The 18,775-nt window shown below is 43.1% G+C and overlaps 3 protein-coding genes across 7 annotated transcripts in view; 2 read left to right on the top strand and 1 right to left on the bottom strand.

Moving 5' to 3' along the window:
• The first annotated feature begins 5,367 nt into the window (after positions 1-5,367).
• LOC120303342 (zinc finger protein 84-like) lies at positions 5,368-18,590 on the top strand. 4 transcript variants are annotated; one of them, XM_039332805.1, is made up of 2 exons: positions 5,368-5,732; positions 15,469-18,590. In XM_039332805.1, the coding sequence occupies exon 2, from the start codon at positions 16,036-16,038 to the stop codon at positions 17,563-17,565; it is 1,530 nt and encodes a 509-aa protein (XP_039188739.1). In that variant the 5' UTR covers positions 5,368-5,732; positions 15,469-16,035; the 3' UTR covers positions 17,566-18,590. The 4 variants fall into 4 exon arrangements, with proteins under 4 accessions (XP_039188739.1, XP_039188738.1, XP_039188737.1 ...); XM_039332804.1 differs by lacking the exon at positions 5,368-5,732 and adding an exon at positions 11,841-11,972; XM_039332803.1 differs by lacking the exon at positions 5,368-5,732 and adding an exon at positions 12,349-12,476.
• On the bottom strand, positions 5,747-10,614 carry LOC120303341 (zinc finger protein OZF-like). Of its 2 annotated transcripts, XM_039332802.1 has the most exons (3): positions 10,307-10,614; positions 8,357-8,434; positions 5,747-8,247 (listed from the first exon to the last, which is right to left on the bottom strand). In XM_039332802.1, exon 3 carries the CDS (start codon positions 7,503-7,505, stop codon positions 5,940-5,942), a length of 1,566 nt encoding a protein of 521 aa, XP_039188736.1. In that variant the 5' UTR covers positions 7,506-8,247; positions 8,357-8,434; positions 10,307-10,614; the 3' UTR covers positions 5,747-5,939. The 2 variants fall into 2 exon arrangements, with proteins under 2 accessions (XP_039188736.1, XP_039188734.1); XM_039332800.1 differs by lacking the exon at positions 8,357-8,434.
• The window catches only part of LOC120303327 (zinc finger protein 572-like), a 17,737-nt gene continuing 16,538 nt past the window's right edge, over positions 17,577-18,775 (top strand). The window contains exon 1 of the mRNA XM_039332767.1: positions 17,577-17,751. Within this exon, the coding sequence (XP_039188701.1) occupies positions 17,577-17,751 (175 nt within the window). The remainder of the gene's footprint in view (positions 17,752-18,775) is intronic.

Here is an 18,775-nt window from a genome sequence, read left to right as displayed (position 1 = left end):
AAAGCCAATAGGAATTGTCCAGGCTGTCTCTGCCCTGCTGAGCCCGCCAAAAGTCCCATTCTGCAAATGGTGCTGCACCAGTTGAGTAATCCTCGACTTACAACCGGTTGAGTAGTCCTCGACTTACGACCGGTTGGGGGTCACAGCATTAAAAAGATTGAGAACCACTGTTCTAGACACAAATGTTGCCTATATGACCGCCATCCAAGAAGATTCTACAGATTCCTCCAAACTTAAGCTTCTTAAATGAGAAGCGAAACTTTTTAAAGGGAAAAAACTAAGAAAGTCCAGCTGCCTTTTGAAAAACACCTTTGGACAACCACGATCTGGATGATTGAGAATCTGCATAGATATTCAAACTGTCATAAGGAAATCTGAGGAAGCAGGAGACGTCAAGGACAAAAAAAAAAAAACAGGATTTGAAGGCCAAGGAAACTTTCAAATTCTGATGAGAAATTCCTTTGAGAAATCAGAGGAAATCCACCAAGGACCTGGCTCAGCATCCGGCAACTTCATCGGGAGGCCAAATTGACCTTTCTAGAGTCTGAAGAAGCTCAATCAGGAATGGCCTTTGTGGGTGGGTAGCAGCCAAGACACCATACTTGCAGAAGTGGAACGGGGTGAAATGGTAAAATATGCTGAAGCTCACAAAAATTGGACTAAGGATCAGTGGAAAAGAGTATTATCCAATGATGAATCCAAGTTTAAATTTTTTGAATCCAATTGTCAACAATATGTGAGAAGAGATGGAGAGAGATGGACAAATGAGTGTTTGCAGTCTCCAGAGAGACATAATGAATTGTCTGTCATGGTTTGGGGCTACATTTCTGTCAGTGGTGCTGGCAATATTGATGGGATCATGAATGCTGAAAAGTACAGGGAGGTTTTAATTTATCATGCCATTCCTTCTGGAAAGTGCCTGATTGGGAATGAGTTCCTTTCTTGTGAATAAACAAGCAAAAAGCTTCTTTTAATGGACCTTTTGTATTTCTTCGTAAAGGAGCCATTCCATTTTTTCCTCTTGTTATTTTTCCTTTAAAGCCATATTTTGCAGCGGTAGAGTTCCAAAATAACCAGCAAGCTGTCAACAGAAATCCTGAGGGCAGGGCACTTCTCCCAAAGCTCCTCTTTGTGAGACTACAAACTATAAACAGTATGGAACTTCAATGCAACCTCAGTTAGCAACCAAATAGAGGTGCCAACAAGTAACAGCTGCTTGAAACCTCCCTCAGCACTACAGTTAAATATGCTGCTGCCAATCAAACAGGAAGGATACACTGTCCCTTGTGGCCTCCCTCTCCATTTGAAATCTCTGAAAATTAACTGCAAATGCTGATAGCAGTTTGGAAAAGAGGTTGCATGAAATTCCCTCAGGCTGGCATTGTGATTAAAGCGTTGTTGTGATTAATTTCGTTTTGTACCTGGGGAACGTGCAACTCTATTCCAATTTGCATTTAGAGATGCCAATTAGCACATGCAACTATTTTCTTTAATCCAGTGGTTCTCAACCTTTTTAATGCCGCGACCCCCAATCAGTCGTAAGTCGAGGACTACTCAACCGGTCCTAAGTCGAGGACTACTCAACTGGTGCAGCACCGTTTGCAGAAGGGGACTTTTGGTGGGCTCAGCAGGGCAGAGACAGCCTGGACAATTCCTATTGGCTTTTGAAAGCCAATAGAATTAGACTCTATTCAGGAGAGACTATTCTATTGGCTTTCCAAAGCCAATAGAATAAAAGGGAGTAGCACAGCTAAGGAAAAGGGGGAAAAATGGTGGACTGCATTGTTTGGCGACCCCCGTGAAATGGTCGTTCGACCCCAAATGGGGTCCCGATCCACAGGTTGAGAACCACTGTTTTAATCCCTTTGTTTTTCATCTTTCGGCCGTCCCTTGGGGATGGGGGTCTTTTGCGGGCCCTGACTAGAGCACTTTGGCATTGCCCGGCGATGCTCCAGTCACCCCCTCCTCACAGCGGGTTCCCCGAAGGGGTTAAATGCAGAGAACCTTTCTCTTGCGCCTAGAGAGGAGGTAGGAAAAGGGGGGGAAAGGAGATCTGGAGTCAGTTTTCGGCCCCTCCCAGGTCTCCAGACGTCTCTTACGGCAGCACTGCGGAGATTCCCCCTGCTCAAGGGGCGCCAGGTGGGCAAGGACGTTGCGAGAGGGGGAAGGAGAGGAGGGGGGGGGAATCCCCAGGGGCGGAAAGGGAGGAGGGATTCCTCAGGGGAGGAAGGGAGAGCGAGGTGAATTTCCCCTAGTTGCGCCCCCTCCCCTTCCGAGTCTCCCCCTTTCCTTGCGAGCTTTTCTGCTCCGTGGGAACCGCTGAGCCTCCACTTCTCCTCCTCCTTCGTGATACTTCCGCAAACGGCTCTCCAACCCCCTTCAAATCCCTCCCCCAATCTCTCCTCCTGCCCCACAACCCAACCTCTTGGCGCAGCCCGGCTCCCAGCGTGGGGGTTCCTGGTGTTTCCCGGAAAGTTGAGCACCGCCGTTCCCACGTTCCCCTGTCACTGCTGTGGAGAATCAGCTTCCCAGTGTCTGGAGGGAAGGAAGAGGACTCAGGGAGATCCGAGCTCAGAGGGAGCGTGGCTGGAAGGGGCTCCCTTCTGAGGGCATGAACGTGCTAGGTCAGGGGCATCTGGAAGGCGGGTGAGGAGGACCCGAGAGGCGTCCATGTGGGATTGGCCAATGGGCAGCCCTGTCCAGGTGGGCTTGCTTTGAGATGGAGCTCCTGAATCTGCCTCTCTTACATGCCCAGATTCCCTCTCTGGTGACTGCTCCGTCCCTGTTTCTCTCTGCCCATTAAGTGAACAGCACCACGGAGGTTTTCAATATTAATTCTGAATTCTTTTACGGGCTGTATAATCTACTACACTAAAAGAAAAAGATCTGCACTGTTTTTTACAAACATCCTTCCAAAGAGATCAAGGGGCTTCTGTGATATACTTGCATTCAGAATGTATTCAGACCCCCTTCACTTTTGTCAATCTTGTTATGCTGCAGCCTGATTCTACAAACTTTGAAATTCATTTTTTTTCTCATTAATCTACATTCAGTGCCCCATATAATGACAAAGTGAAAACAAAAGTTTAGAAATGCCTGTAAATTTATTAAAAAGAAAAAACTGAAGTATCACCTCAGCAAAAGTATTCAGACCCTTCACTCAGTATCTTTTTGAACCACCTTTGGCAGCAATTTAAGCCTGGAGTGTTTGGAGTATCACACACACATGCATATATTTACAAGTGTATAATCTATCCCCAGCACTTCCAGATATATTTGATGATAACTCTTTGTAGTGCTAAGAATTTGAATGACACAAGTGAAAGAGAGAATTTCATGACAATTAATATGGGAACTTGGATTTCCATGTGTCAAATCAAACATAATTAATGTAAGAGGTTATTCTAGCAATGTGGCATGTTTCCTTATTTATTGTAATATATACTTTTTTCTTTTTTGACATCTTCTGCAACCATTTTATAAATGATTGAAGTTACACTTTTTTTTGAATCTTATAGACAAAGAGGATGACAATAAGAGCACTCTGGACAACTGAGAATAACAAGCAATATTGGAAAGGAAAGCAAAACCAGCCAGAAATCAAAATATTTTCCATTTTCTTCAAAAATCCTGGAGTACGGGGGATCTACCAGAAGACTAGAAAAGAGCTGATGTGGTTGCCATCTTCAAAAAAGGAAAGAAAAAAAAACAGACTCAGGAAACTACAGACCAATCAGCCTAACATCAATACTCGGGAAGCTACTGAAAAAGATAATAAAAAAACAGATCTGCAAACATTTAGGAATGAGTAAAGTAATAACTAAAAGTCAGCACAGGTTTGTTAAAAACAGATCATGCCAAATCAATCTTATTTAATTCTTTGACAAAGTGACAATTAGTAGACCAGAAAAATCCTGTGGACATAGTATATTTAGACCTCAGCAAGGCATTCAACAAAGTAGAGCACAACCTACTTCTTAGTAAACTAGAAAAAAGTGAGATACAGCCATCAGACTGGCTGTAACTGGCTGACAAACCGTACTCAACGATTAGTCCTTAATGGTACTAGGTCTACATGGAGGGAAGTAAGCAGTGGGGAATCACAAGGTTCCGTCTTAGGCCCAGTACTCTTCAATATCTTCATAAATGACTTAGATGAGGGAATAGAAGGGGAACTTACCAAATTTGCAGATGATACTAAGCTGATAGGAATAGCCAACACCCTAGCTCAGGGATGTCAAACCTCCAGCCCACGGGAAGGATGCCATGCCCACCCCAGCTCCACAAAGGCAAAAAATGTTATGATAGTCACAATACGTCACGTAATGTGGTGAGTTTGATACCCCTGACCTAGATGATAGGCTCAAGATCTAGATGGATCTTGACAGACTTGAACAGTGGGCCCTATCGAACAAAATGAAATTCAGTGTAGAGAAAAGTAAAGTCTTAACCAAAAGTATACATATAGATTGGGTGAAACCAAACCTAATAGCAGTAACTGTGAGAGGAATCTTGGAATGTTAGTGGACAATCAATTAAATATGAGCCAACAGTGTGGTGGCGGTAGCCAAGAAAACCAATGCAATCTTAAGTTGCATTAACAGAGGGATTCAATCAAGATCACAGGAGGTACTAATACCATTCTATAAAGCCTTAGAAAGACCACACCTAGAATAATGCATCCAGCTTTGGTCTCCACACTATAAAAAAGATGTTCAGACTCTAGAGCAGTGGTTCTCAACCTGTGGGTCGGGACCCCATTTGGGGTCGAACGACCATTTCACGGGGGTTGCCAAACAACACAGCCCGCCATTTTTTTTCCCTTTTCCTTAGCTGTGCTACTCCCTTTTATTCTATTGGCTTTGGAAAGCCAATAGAATAGACTCTCTTGAATAGAGTCTAATTCTATTGGCTTTCAAAAGCCAATAGGAATTGTCCAGGCTGTCTCTGCCCTGCTGAGCCCGCCAAAAGTCCCATTTTGCAAACGGTGCTGCACCAGTTGAGTAGTCCTCGACTTACGACCAGTTGAATAGTCCTCAACTTACGACCGGTTGGGGGTCGCGGCATTAAAAAGGTTGAGAACCACTGCTCTAGAGTACAGAGAAGGGCAACAAAGATGATTAAGGGCTAAAGGCTAAAACATATGAAGAATGGTTACAGGAACTGGGCATGGCTAGTCTAGTGAAAAGAAGGACCAGGGGAGACATGATAGTGTTCCAATATTTGGGGAGCTGTCACAGAGAGGAGGGGGTCAACCTATTTTCCAAAACACCTGAAGGCCAGACAAGGAACAATAGATGGAAATGAATCAGAGACATTTTCTGACAATGAGAACAATCAACCAATGGAACGGCTTGTCTCCAGAAGTTGTGGGAGCTTCAACACTGAAGGCTTTCAAGAAGAGACTGGACTGCCATCTATCATAAATGGTGTAGAGTCTCCTGCTTGGGCAGGGGGTTGGACTAGATCCCCATTCCATTCCATTGTTCTAACCACCATTACAACATGTAACTGAAATTGGCAGGCCTAATTACAATTGTATCTCGAGGACTACTTGTATGGTGGCTGGAGAATTCTGTCGCTCAAAATCTGGAGGACAAAAGTTAGAAGATGGAAACTCCACATGTGGGAATTTTATAATCAATATACAAAAAACATAACACACAAGTCAATTTGAGGAAGTTCTGCAAAAAAAAAAATATTCAGAAACTTTTGCTGATAACCAGAAACAGGTAATTAGCTTTTATCAAACTCCATTTATTTTCCACTATTATAGGTACAATCATGAGATATGTTGACTAAAAAGTATCAGGGCAGAATACAAATAGTCAATTTTTCACCCACACTCTCAATGGGAGATCAGAAATGAAATTCAAGCCTTCTCTAAATTTATCAACTTTTGCCTCATGTTGATTTCCTTGTATAAAATAAAGAGTGATTTACACCTGAAGTACTGTCCACAGACTGGACATTTGAAAGGTATCCCCCATGTGAGTCCTCTGGTGTTTCACTAAGTTTGAATTGTGACTAAAACGTTTCCCACAAACCAGACACTGATACGGTTTCTCCCCTGTGTGAGTCCTCTGGTGTATCATCAGGCTGGAATTCTGACTGAAAGTTTTCCCACAATCAGGACATTGAAAAGGTTTCTCTCCTGTGTGAGTCCTTTGGTGGTTTACCAGGCTGTAAAATCGACTGAAACTTTTCCCACAAATAGGACATTCAAAGGGTTTCTCTCCTATGTGAGTATTCTGGTGTCTCACGAATTGGGAATTTGCAATGAAACTTTTCCCGCAATCAGGACACCCATATTTTTCTCCTATGTGAGTCCTCTGATGTCTCACCAGATTGGAATTCTGACTAAAACTTTTTCCACACTCTGGACACTCATACAGTTTCTCTCCTGTGTGAGACCTCTGGTGGTTCACTAGGTTGGAATTATAATTGAATTTTTTCCCACAATCTGGACACTCATACGGTTTCTCTCCAGTGTGATTTCTCCGGTGTTTAACCAGTTCATAATTCTGAGTGAAGCTTTTCCCACAATCAGGACATTCAAAGGGTTTTTCTCCTGTGTGAGTCCTCTGGTGTTTCACCAGGTTGGAATTATGACTGAAAGTTTTCCCACAAACTGGACACTCATATGGTTTCTCTCCCATGTGAGTCCTCTGGTGTATCACTAGGCTGGAATTCTGACTGAAACTTTTCCCACAAAGAGCACATTCAAAGGGTTTCTCTCCTGTGTGAGTCCTCTGATTTTTCACCAGGCTGGAATAGTGACTGAAACTTTTCCCACAATCAGAACATTCAAAGGGTTTCTCTCCTGTATGTGTCCTCTTGTGACTCATGAGTTGGAATTTTCTAATGAAACTTTCTCCACAATCTGGACACTCATACAATTTCTCTCTTGTGTGAATCCTCTGGTGTTTCACAAGGTAGGAATTCTGACCAAATCTTTTCCCACAATCTGCACACTCGTATGGTTTTTCTCCCGTATGAGTCCTCTGATGTTTCACCAGGTAGGAATATTGACTGAAAGTTTTCCCACAATCTGGGCACTCATATGGTTTCTCTCCTATATGAGTCCTCTGGTGCATCACCAGGTTGGAATTCTGACTGAAACTTTTCCCACAATCTGGACACTCATATGGTTTCTCTCCTAGGTGTGTCCTCTGGTGTATCACCAGGCTAGAATTCTGATAGAAACTTTTCCCACAATCAGGACATTCAAAGGGTTTCTCTCCTGTGTGAGTTCTCTGGTGTTTCACCAAGTCTGAATTCCCACTGAAACCTTTCCCACAATCAGGACATTCAAAGGGTTTCTCTCCTGTGTGAGACCTCTGGTGAATCACCAGGCTAGACTTCTGACTGAAACCTTTCCCACAATCAGGACATTCAAAGGGTTTCTCTCCTGTGTGAGTCCTCTGGTGTCTCACAAGGTGGGAATTTGCAATGAAACTTTTCCCGCAATCAGGACACTTGTATGATTTCTTTTCTGTGTGCATCCTCTGGTGTATCACCAGGCTGGAGTTCTGACTGAAACTTTCCCCACAATCAGAGCATTGAAAGGGTTTCTCACTGGAGTGAGTCGTGCAATGTATCACCACGTGGTCGTGCTCACAAATAATTTACTGCATTGGGAGCACTTGTGGGCTCTACTCCTTTGTGGGTCCTTCCATGAATCACCAGGGAGCTTTTTTGAGAAGGGCTTTTGATATATTCAGAGTATTTGTATGGCTTTTCTTCAATGTGGATCATTTTGTGCATAATCATTTGTGATTTCAAATTGCACTTTTCCCCACAATATGCTCATCGGTGTAGCTTTTCCAGCAGTAATATTCTTGAGGTTAAAATTATGTGCGTCCCCTTGTTTAGTGTTGCTTTGGTGGAAGCTACTATTTTCTTGCTCCTAGAGCAAGGCCTGCATTATGATCTACCTGCTATGGCTTCCCAATTTACCTTTTCCTCCCCACTGACTTCCAGATATTTCCCTCTTTTTTCTGAAATGGTTGACCTTGACCTTTTCATGTAAGATATCCTTGAGTTCTGCATACTCTACTTTTTCCAACTTGAAATCTCTTCTTGATTTTCTCTCTTTTGTTTCTCACCTGCTAGGGAAGGAGAAGAATTGTGTGGTTTTCTGAAGGAAATGGAAAACATTTTGATTTCTGGCTTTATTTGCTTTCCTTTTTAATGTTGCTTGTTATTCTCAATTGTTCGGAATGCTCTTATTGGCATCATCTTTGTCTATAAGATTCAAAGAAAAGTTTTATTTGTTTATAGAATGGTTGCAGAAGATGTGAAAAAGTATACAAATAAAAAGCAAACATGCCACAATGCTAAAATAGCCTCTTACATTAATTATGATTCATTTGACACATTGGAATACTGCATCCAGTTTTGGTCATCACGATGTAAAAAAGATGTTGAGACTCTAGAAAGAGTACAGAGAAGAGCAACAAAAATGATTAGGGGACTGGAGACTAAAGCATATAAGGAACGGCTGCTGGAATTGGGTATGTATAGTTAAATGAAGAGAAGGACGAGAGGGGACATGATAGCAGTGTTCCAATATCTCAGGGGCTGCCACATAGAAGAGGGAGTCAAGCTATTCTCCAAAACGCCTGAAGGCAGGACAAGAAGCAACGGACGGAAACTAATCAAGGAGAGAAACAACCTAGAACTAAGGAGAAACTTTCTGACAGAACAATTAATCAGTGGAACAACCTGCCTCCAGAAGCTGTGAATACTCCAACACTGGAAGTTTTAAAGAAGAGACTGGACAGCCATTTGTTTGAAATGATATAGGGTTTCCTGCCTGAACAAGGGGTTGGACTAGATGACCTTAAAGGCCCCTTCCAACATTATTATTATTATTATTATTATTAAAATATCAATGTCTGAGAAGATCCTGGAAAAGACAATCAAGCAAAAGATCTGCAAGCAAACTTATAACCACAAGGCAACATGAGTTTGTCAAAAAAGATCATGCCAAACATATCTTATTTCTTCTTTAATACAGTGATTAAAAGTGGACCAGCAAAATGTTTTGGACAAGGTATACTGGAATTTCAGGAAGGCATTTGTAAAGTAGACCACAATGTACTTCTTGATAAATAAAAAAAAATGTGGGACAGATAGCATCACAATTAGATGGATTTGTGACTGGCTGATAAGCCACATTCAATGTGTAGTCCTTAATGGAACTAAGTCTATATGGAGGGGAGTAAGCAGTGGGATACCCCAAGGCTCTATCTTAGGCTTACTATTCTTCAATATCTTCATAAACAATTTAGATGAGGGAATAGAAGGGGAACTCATCAAATTTGGAGATGACACTAAGCTGGCAGGAATAGCCAACACCCCAGAAGACAAACTCAAGATACAGAAGAATCTTAATATATTTGAACACTGGGCCCTATCTAAAAAAAATGAAGTTCATTGCCAACAAAAACCAAATGTCAAGGTACAGAATAGGTGGAATCTGATTCAATAGCAGTAACTGAGAGAGGGATCTTGAAGTCCTAGTGGAGAATCACTTAAATATGAGCCAGCAGTGTGATGCAGTGGCCAAAAAAGCCAATGCAATCCTAGGCTGCCTAAAAAGAGGGATAAAATCAAGATCACATGAAGTACCAATTTATAATGCCTTGGTAAGACCACACTTGGAATACTGCATCCAGTTTTGACCACCACAATATAAAAAACGTGTTCAGACTCTATAAAGAGCACAGAGAAGAGCAGCAAGGATGATTAGAGGCTGGAAGCTACAACATATAAAGAAGGGTTGCAGGAATTGGATATATCTAGTTTAATCCAGAGAAGGACTAGGGATGATATGAAAGCAGTATTCCAATACTTGAGGGGTCAAGAAGAAGGGGTCAACTTATTTCCAAAGCACCAGAAAGCAAGACAAGAACAAGTGGATGGAAATTGATCAAGGAGAGAAGCAACCTGGAATTAAGAAGAAACTTCCGAATAGTGAGGACAATTAACCAATGGAACGGTTTGCCTTCAGAAGTTGTGGATGCTCCATCAGTGGTGGCTTTTAAAGAGATGGGACAGCCATTTGTCTGAAATGGTATAGGGTCTCCTGCTTGAGCAGGGGGTTGGAATAGAAGACCTCTAAGGTTCCTTCCAACTCTGTTACATGCCTCGAGTGATGGAGCACCCACAACCTCTGGAGGGAATCCATTCCCAAAGAATCAACCTTCATTTGAAAGAGACTTTTTAAATCTTCCCACCAGCAGAAAACCAAACAGCCCGACTTGCTCCTGGCTTCTCCTCCGACCTGCCCTCAACTCACCTTCCAGCTGCTGCTTCGCTCCTTGGAAGAGCACAAAAGCCTCTCTGCACACCATCCTCCTCTCAAGAGTGATCCCGAAGAGGAAGTTCCTCTGCGCTTTCCGGCTCCTGCCATCCTTTCTAGCAATACAGTACTCCATGGTTTTAACTCCCTTAAGCTCAACCACAGATACCGCCCACGATACTGTCTACTTTCTAGCCATAAATGTTGCCTATATGACCGCCTTCTCCAGATAAGACGCTTCTCATCCAAGAAGATTCTACAGCTTCTTCAAAATTTAAGAAGCTTCTTAAATGAGAAGCGAAACTTCTTCAAGGAAAAAACTAAGGAAGTCCAGTTGCCTTTTGAAAAACACCTTTGGATAACCATGATCTGAAGAAGCAGGAGAAGTCAAGGACAAAAAAAAAAAAAAAAAGGAGTGGAAGGCAAAGGAAACTTTCAAATTCTGATGAGAAATTCCTTTGAGAAATCAGAGGAAATGCACCAAGGACCTGGCTCAGCATCCGGCAACTTCATCGGGAGGCCAAATTGACCCGTCTACAGTCTGAAGAAGCTCAATCAGGAATGACCTTTGTGGGTTGGTAGCAGCCAAGACACCATACTTGCAGAAGTGGAATGGGGTGAAAAGGCTAAAATATGCTGAAGCTCACAAAAATTGGACTAAGGATCAGTGGAAAAGAGTATTATCCAATGATGAATCCAGGTTTAAAATTTTGGGATCCAACGGTCAAAAATATATGAGAAAACCTGGAGAGATATGGACAAATGAGTGTTTGCAGTCTCCAGAGAGACATAATGAATTGTCTGTCCTGGTTTGGGGCTACATTTCTGTCAGTGGTGCTGGCAATATTGATGGGATCATGAATGCTGAAAAGTACAGGGAGGTTTTAATTTATCATGCCATTCCTTCTGGACAGTACATGATTCGGAATGGGTTCCTTGCTTGTGAATAAACAAGCAAAAGGCTTCTTTTAATGGACCTTTTGGATTTCTTTGTAAAGGAGCCATTCCACTTTTTCCTCTTGTTATTTTTCCTTTAAAGCCATATTTTGCAGCGGTAGAGTTCCAAAATAACCAGCAAGCTGTCAACAGAAATCCTGAGGGCAGGGCGCTTCTCCCAAAGCTCCTCTTTGTGAGACTACAAACTATAAACAGTAGGGAGCTTCAATGCAACCTCAGTTAGCAACCAAATAGAGGTGCCAACAAATAACAGCTGCTTGAAACCTCCCTCAGCACTACAGTTAAATATGCTGCTGCCAATCAAACAGGAAGGATACACTGCCCCTTGTGGCCTCCCTCTCCATTTGAAATCTCTGAAAATTAACTGCAAATGCTGATAGCAGTTTGGAAAAGAGGTTGCATGAAATTCCCTCAGGCTGGCATTGTGATTAAAGCATTGTTGTGGCATCGATGGCTCCTGTGATTAATTTTGTTTTGTACTTGGGGAACATGTAACTCTATTGGTGGAAAGGGGGGGAGGGATCAAGTTGCTTTTTGGGTGCAGCTTCATTTTAATGATTAAAAGCCATAAAACCGGAGAAGGAAGGCAGGAAATGGATCCTCCTACTCAGAACAAGAGATGCTCCATATTTTTGGGAGAAGAGCGGTGTGAGTCTATGGGAGCCAAAAATCGGATGGCATCGAATAGCCCTTTTGCAGACTAAGGGTGGGTAATGCATTTTAATGCAATTTGTTATTCAGAAAGGATGCAACCATGCCCCTCTTGACATACTGCATAAGGTTACCTATTGTAGTCAGCAAATCGCAGCGTCTAACGCCGGGGTGAAGGATGGTGGGTACTGTGTAGTCCAACGGCATCTGCTGGACTTTCTCGCCCATCTTCAATAGCGATGAATTCCTAATTTGCATTTAGGGGTGCCGATTAGCGCATATAACTATCTTTTTTTAACAAGGGTTGACAGTCTTCTGCGGGGGCCCCGGCTGGAGGAGTTTGGCTTTGCTCAGCGGCGCCCCAGGCGCCCGCTCCATGCAGCAGCTTCCGCGAAGGGTTAAACGCAGAGAGCTTTTCTCTGCCGCCTAGAGAGGACGCAGGAAAGGAGGGGAAAGAGGTCTGGGTGTCACTTTTCGGCCCCTTCCGCCCCCCTTCCTGATTTCCGGACGTCTCTTACGGCAGCGCTGCGGAGATTCCCCTCGCGGGGAGGGGCGCCAGGTGGGCAAGGACGTGCGAACGGGGGGGGGGAACCAGGAGGAGGAGGGGAATCCCCAGGGGGAGAAAGGGAGGAGGGATTCCTCGGGGGAGGGAGGGAAGGAGAGCGAGGTGGGTTCCCCCAGTTGCGCCCCCTCCCCTTCCGAGTCTCCGCCTCTCCTTGCGAGATTTTCTTCTCCGTGGGAACCTCTGAGCTGCCGCTTCTCCTCCTCCTCCTCGGTTGCTGCTTCCGCGAACGGCTCTCCGATTCCCCTTCAAATCCTTCCCCCGAGCCCCTCTCCTGCCCCGCAGCCCAACCACTTGGTGCAGCCCGGCTCCCAGCATGGGGGCTCCTGGCGTTTCCCGGAAGGTTGGCCACCGCCGTTCCTACGTTCCCCTGAGGCTGCTGGGGAGGATCAGCCTCCCAGTGCCTGGAGGGGAGGAAGGGGGAAGAGGACGGGGGAGCTCTGGGCTCAGAGGGAGCGTGGCTGGAGGCGAGGGCGGGAACCCTGCTAGGAGGAGGCCAGGGGCGTCTGGAAGGCGGGTGAGGGAGACCCGAGAGGCGTCCAGGTGGGCTTGGTCGATGGGCAGCCCTGTCCAGGTGGGCTTCCTTTGAATGCAGCACCTGAATCTGCCTCTCTTACATGCCCAGATTCCCTCTCTGCTGACTGCTGCATCCCTGTTTCTCTCTGCCCGTGTCAGTGAACAAACCTCTGTGGAAGTTTTCAATATTAATTTTAATTCTTTTATAGGCTGTATAATCTACACTGAAAAAGAAGCTCTGCATTGTTTTTTACAAACAGCTTTCTGAATGCAAGTATATCACAGAACCCCCTTGATTTCTTTGATCAAGGGGGTTCTGTGATATACTTGCATTCAGAACATATCCAGACCCCTTTCACTTTTGTCAATCTTGTTATACTGCAGCCTGATTCTACAAATTTTGAAATTCATTTTTTTCTCATTAATCTACACTCAGTACTTCATAATGACAAAGTGAAAACATAAGTTTAGAATACCTTTGGCAACAATTTAAGCCTTTGGGGTTTGGAGTATCACACAACAAGCTTTGCACATCTGGAGTGGGGGATTTTCTGCCATTCTTACTAAGGCCCTACTACCCTGGTTGCTCAGTTTGACTCTTGGAAGAGTCCTGCTTGTGCCAAACTTCTTCCAATGGGGAATTATGGAGGCCACTGTACTCTTAGGAATCTTCAGTGCAGCAGAAATTTTATTGTAGCCTTGCCCAGATCTCTGCCTTACAATAATCCTGCCTCTGAGCTGTGCGGGCTATTCCTTTGACCTCATGGCTTTTGCTCTCCTACATCTACAGTATGCATTATCAACTGTTAGATCTTCTATAGAGAGGTGTATACCTTTCCAAATCATGTCCAATCAATTTAATTTACCACAGGTCAACGCCATTCAAGGTGCAGAAAGATTGTCAGCAACAGTCAAGAGAAATGGAAGACAGCTAAATTTCAAGTGTTCTGTTTTCACTTTGTGATTATGGGGTATTGAGTGTAGATTAATGAGAAAAAAATGAATTTCAACAGGTGTAGAATCAGGCTGCAGCACAATAAAATTGAAAAAAGTGAAGTAGGTCTGAATACTTTGAATGCAGTGTACTTAGAAAGATAAAAGAATTTCGGGTCAAGGGACAGGCCTGGGAGCTCTAATAACTGCCTGAAGAGCATTTGGGGCAAGAGAGACTGCGATGCACAAGAGGCAGGTTGATTGAGCTCCAAAGAAACTTGAGTTGTTGGAATAAAATGCCACATGGAGAGTTTTCGTTTAGATTCTATCAAGCCAGTCCTGCTTCATCTAGTTATTCCATTACAATCTTCCCTTTCCAATTTTCAGTTTTTCTCCAAATTATATGTCTATTTAAGACACAGAATTTCTCTCTCCACCTTCGCTTTTGTAGCTTTCCCTTTCTGTAAAGCCAACAAGCACGTTATTCCCTATTGGAGCCCCATCCATGTACGAATAGGTTCAAATGTGCTTAACCCCAGCACTTCTTTTTTTAAAAATAGATATTTTAGGACCTTTGGGATGTTCAGTTGTATAGGCAGTCCTCGCTTACCATTTCTTCCCTGAGCTTTCAAAGCTACAATGGCAGTGTAAAAGCAGACGTACGCGTGGTCCACAAATTTGTAGTCATCCTATAACTTGTTCAGTGATCACACGTCAGCAGTTCCTGTGGTTATGAAGGTGCAGGAAAAGGAGGTGCAACAATTCGCATTTGGAATGGATGCAGCATCCCACGCTCATTTATGACCTTCCCAGCTAATTTCTCAAAATCATGTGAAATTGCGTTTAACAACCCACACCAGTTTGCATAACAAATGCTGAGGAACAGATGTAAGTTGGCACTATCATGTGACATCATGCTTAATGATTGGGCTGCTTAGTGACATAGATGCCAATCACAATTGCAATCAGTAAGTGAGGACTACTTGAATTAGGATGTCACTGATTTCTTATGCAAATGGGTTGTGGGTTGTGGAAAATATTTTCTCCTTTACTTGGAGTTGAGGACTTCCATGGGCAAAATTGGTGCTTTAAATCTTGCAGAATCTTTAGGCATCATTTCATCAGTTAAAGCCCCCATATCTGTAAAATTAACTCAGATTTGACTAACTATTTTGGGACATTTTTCAGGATGGAAACATGGATTTTCCACATATATACATTTGTAGATGTGTATATTTATATTTCTCTTGGCATGCATATATTTACAAGTGTATAATCTATCCCCAGCACTTCCAGATATATTTGATGATAACTCTTTGCAGTGCTAAGAATTTGAATGACACAAGTGAAAAAGAGAATTTCATGACTGAATGAATATCGGAATTTGGATTTCCATGTGTCAAATCAAACATAATTAATGTAAGAGGTTATTCTAGCAATGTGGCATGTTTCCTTATTTATTGCAATACATACTTTTTTCTACATCTTCTGCAACCATTTTATAAATGATTAAAGTTATACTTTTATTTGAATCTTATAGACAAAGAGGATGGCAATAAGACCCCTCTGGACAACTGAAAATAACAAGCAACATTGGAAAGGAAAGCAAAACCAGCCAGAAATCAAGATATTTTCCATTTCCTTCAGAAAGCCACACAATTCTTCTCCTTCCCCAGCAGGTGAGAGACAAAGGAGAGAAAATTAAGAGGACATTTTGGACTCACACCAGGGAGAAACTGTGAGTGTCCAGTTTAAGGGAAAAGTTTCATTACAAATTCCCACCTCATGACACCCGTGAAGATTCATACAAGGGAGAAACACTTTGAGTGTCCTGATTGTGGGAAAAGATTCAGTCAACATTGCCACCTGGTAATACACCAGATACATTCACTATAGGTAGAAACTGTATCGTAGTTCTGATTTTGAGAAAAGTTTCACTAACAATTCCAGCCTGGTTGCACACCAGAGGACTCTGACAGGAGAAAACCCGTATGAATGTCCAGAATGTGGGAAATGTTGCAGTAAGAATCCCAGCCTGGTGATACGCCAGAGGCCTCATACAGGAGATAAACTGTATGAGTGTCAAGATTGTGGGGAAACTTTCAGTATGAATTCCAACCAGGTGCCACATCAAAAGACTCACATAGGAGAGAAAATGTATGATTGTCCAGAGTGTGGGAAAAAATTCAGTAAGAATTCTATCCTAGTGACACATCAGAGGACTCACACAGGAGAGAAACCATATGAGTGTCCTGAGTGTGGGAAAAGTTTCAGACGGAATTCCCACCTGGTGATACACCAGAGCACTCACACTGGGGAGAAACCCTTTAAATGTCTTGAGTGTGGGAAAAGTTTCAGTCACAATTTCAGCCTTGTGATACACCAAAGGATTCACACAGGAGAGAAACCCTTTCAATGTCCTGATTGTAGGAAATGTTTCCGTCACAGTTCCAGCCTGGTAATACATCAGAGAAGTCACACAGGCAAGAAACCATATGAGTGTCCAGATTGTGGGAAATGTTTCAGTCAGAATTCCATTCTGGTGGTACACCAGAGGATTCACAAGAGGGAGAAACTGTATGATATTCCTGATTTTGGGAAACATTTTAGTAAGAATTTAAGCTCTGTGACACACCAGAGGACTCACACCAGAGAGAAAAAATATGAGTGTCCAGAGTGTGGGAAAAGTTTCACTAAGAATTCCAGCCTTGTGGCACACCAGAGGACTCAGTCCCAGGACAAACTGTATGAATGCCCTGAGTGTGGTAAAAGTTTAAGTTATTATTCCAGTCTGGTAACACACCAGTGGATTCACACAGGAGATAAACCATATGAATGTCCAGAATGTGGGAAATGTTTCAGTAAGAATTCCAGCCTGGTGATACACCAGAGGACTCACACAGGAGAGAAACCATATGAGTGTCCAGATTGTGGGAAAAGTTTCAGTCAGAATTCCAGCCTTGTGACACACAAAAGGACTCACACAGGAGAGAAACCGTATGAGTGTCCAAAGTGTGGCAAACGTTTCAGTATGAATTGCAACCTGGTGGTACATCAGAAGACTCACACAGGAGAGAAACCGTATGATTGTCCAGAATGTGGGAAAAGATTCAGTAAGAATTCTAGCCTAGTGACACATCAGAGGACTCACACAGGAGAAAAACAATATGATTGTCCAGAATGTAGGAAAAATTTCAGTAAGAATTCGAGCCTGGTGGCACACCAGAGGACTCATGCTCTGGAGAAACCACATGAATGTCCTGAGTGTGGGAAAAGTTTCACTCGTAATTCCACCCTGGTGATACACCAGAGGATTCACATGGGAGAGAAACCGTATGAGTGTCTAGATTGTGGGAAAACTTTCAGTTGTAATTCCACCCTGGTGACACACCAGAGGACTCACACAGGAGAAAAACCATATGAGTGTCCAGAGTGTGGGAAATGTTTCACTAAGAATTCCAACCTGGTGACACACCAGAGAAGTCACACAGGAAATAAACCATATGAGTGTCCAGATTGTGGGGAAAGTTTCAGTCAGAATTCCAGCCTCATGACACACAAGAGGTCTCACAAAGTACAGAAACATATGACTATTCAGAGTGTGGGAAAAGGTTCAGTAAAACTTCCTATCTTATGAGACACCAGAGGATGCATACAGGGGAGAAATCTTTTGAATGCCTTGATTGTGGAAAAAGTTTTAGTCAGAATGACAGCCTGTTGACTCACCAGATGACTTGTATTAGGAAGAAATGGTATGAATGTCCTGATTGTGGGAAAAGTTTCAGACAGAATTCCAACCTGGTTATACACCAGAGGACCCACAGTCTTGATAAAGGCTAACTAATTTCTAGTGATCAGAAGTTTCTGGATATTTCCTTTTGCAGAAGTTATGGAATTCTTCAAAAAGGCTTTTGGGTGGTGGTTTTTCCATATTTTTTATGGAATTTCCACAATTGAAGTTTCTTCTACCTTGGTGTCCTCCAGATTTTGAGTCCCAGAATTTCCCTGCCAGTATACAAGTAGTCCTCGAGATATAAGTGTAATGGAGCTTACCAATTACAGTTTTATGTTGTAATCACTGTTAAACAAGACTGCTGTGCTTAACTTACTCCACCCCACCCCCCTCTCTCCCTGATATAAGTTGTTAAATGTGTGCGTTGTTAAACAGAACACTGGCTACTTCAGTGTTGGGGGCATACCCCAGGTCAAGGCTTGTGTTCCAAAGGCCTCCCCTACCTCAACCTTTTGATCATCCCAGGCCTTTCCCTTCCCCACGGGACTGTCCCTTTCTCTCAATTCAACTTCCAGCTGCTTCTTCTTGGAAGAAGCACAAAAGCTTCTCTTCACACTATGCTCCTTTCATGAGTGATCCCAAAGAGGAAGTTCCTCTTTGCTTCCCATCTCCTCCCATCCTTTCTAGCAATAAAGTACTCCATGGTTTTAACTCCTTTAAGCTCAACCCCAGAAACCGCCCACGGTATTGTCCGCTTTCTAGGCACAAATGTTGCCATCTCCGGATAGGATGCTTCTCAACCAAGAAGATCCTACAGCTTCTTCAAAACTTAAGAAGCTTAGATGAGAAGCAAAACTTTTTCAAGGAAAAACACCTTTGGACAACCATGATCTGGGTGATTGAGAAACTGCATAGATCAGGGCTTTTCAACCTTTTCACTCATTGTACCACTTTTAGGATAAGGCAATATCCGAGTACCACCAGTTGCCCAGCAAGGTATCAAAAACTTGACCCCCCCCCCAAAAAAAGAGGGAAAAAATGATAAAGCACAGGTAGTCCTCGACTTACAACAATTCGCTTAGTGACTGTTCGAAGTTACAACGGCACTGAAAAA

This window comes from Crotalus tigris, unplaced genomic scaffold (genome assembly GCF_016545835.1).
Source record: "Crotalus tigris isolate CLP2741 ecotype Arizona unplaced genomic scaffold, ASM1654583v1 scf7180000024464.508515016:1373766, whole genome shotgun sequence".
NCBI classification, from domain to species: Eukaryota; Metazoa; Chordata; class Lepidosauria; order Squamata; family Viperidae; genus Crotalus; species Crotalus tigris.
The sequence above is the reverse complement of the archived record's forward strand: the minus strand, read 5'-3'. Positions and strand labels throughout refer to the sequence as shown.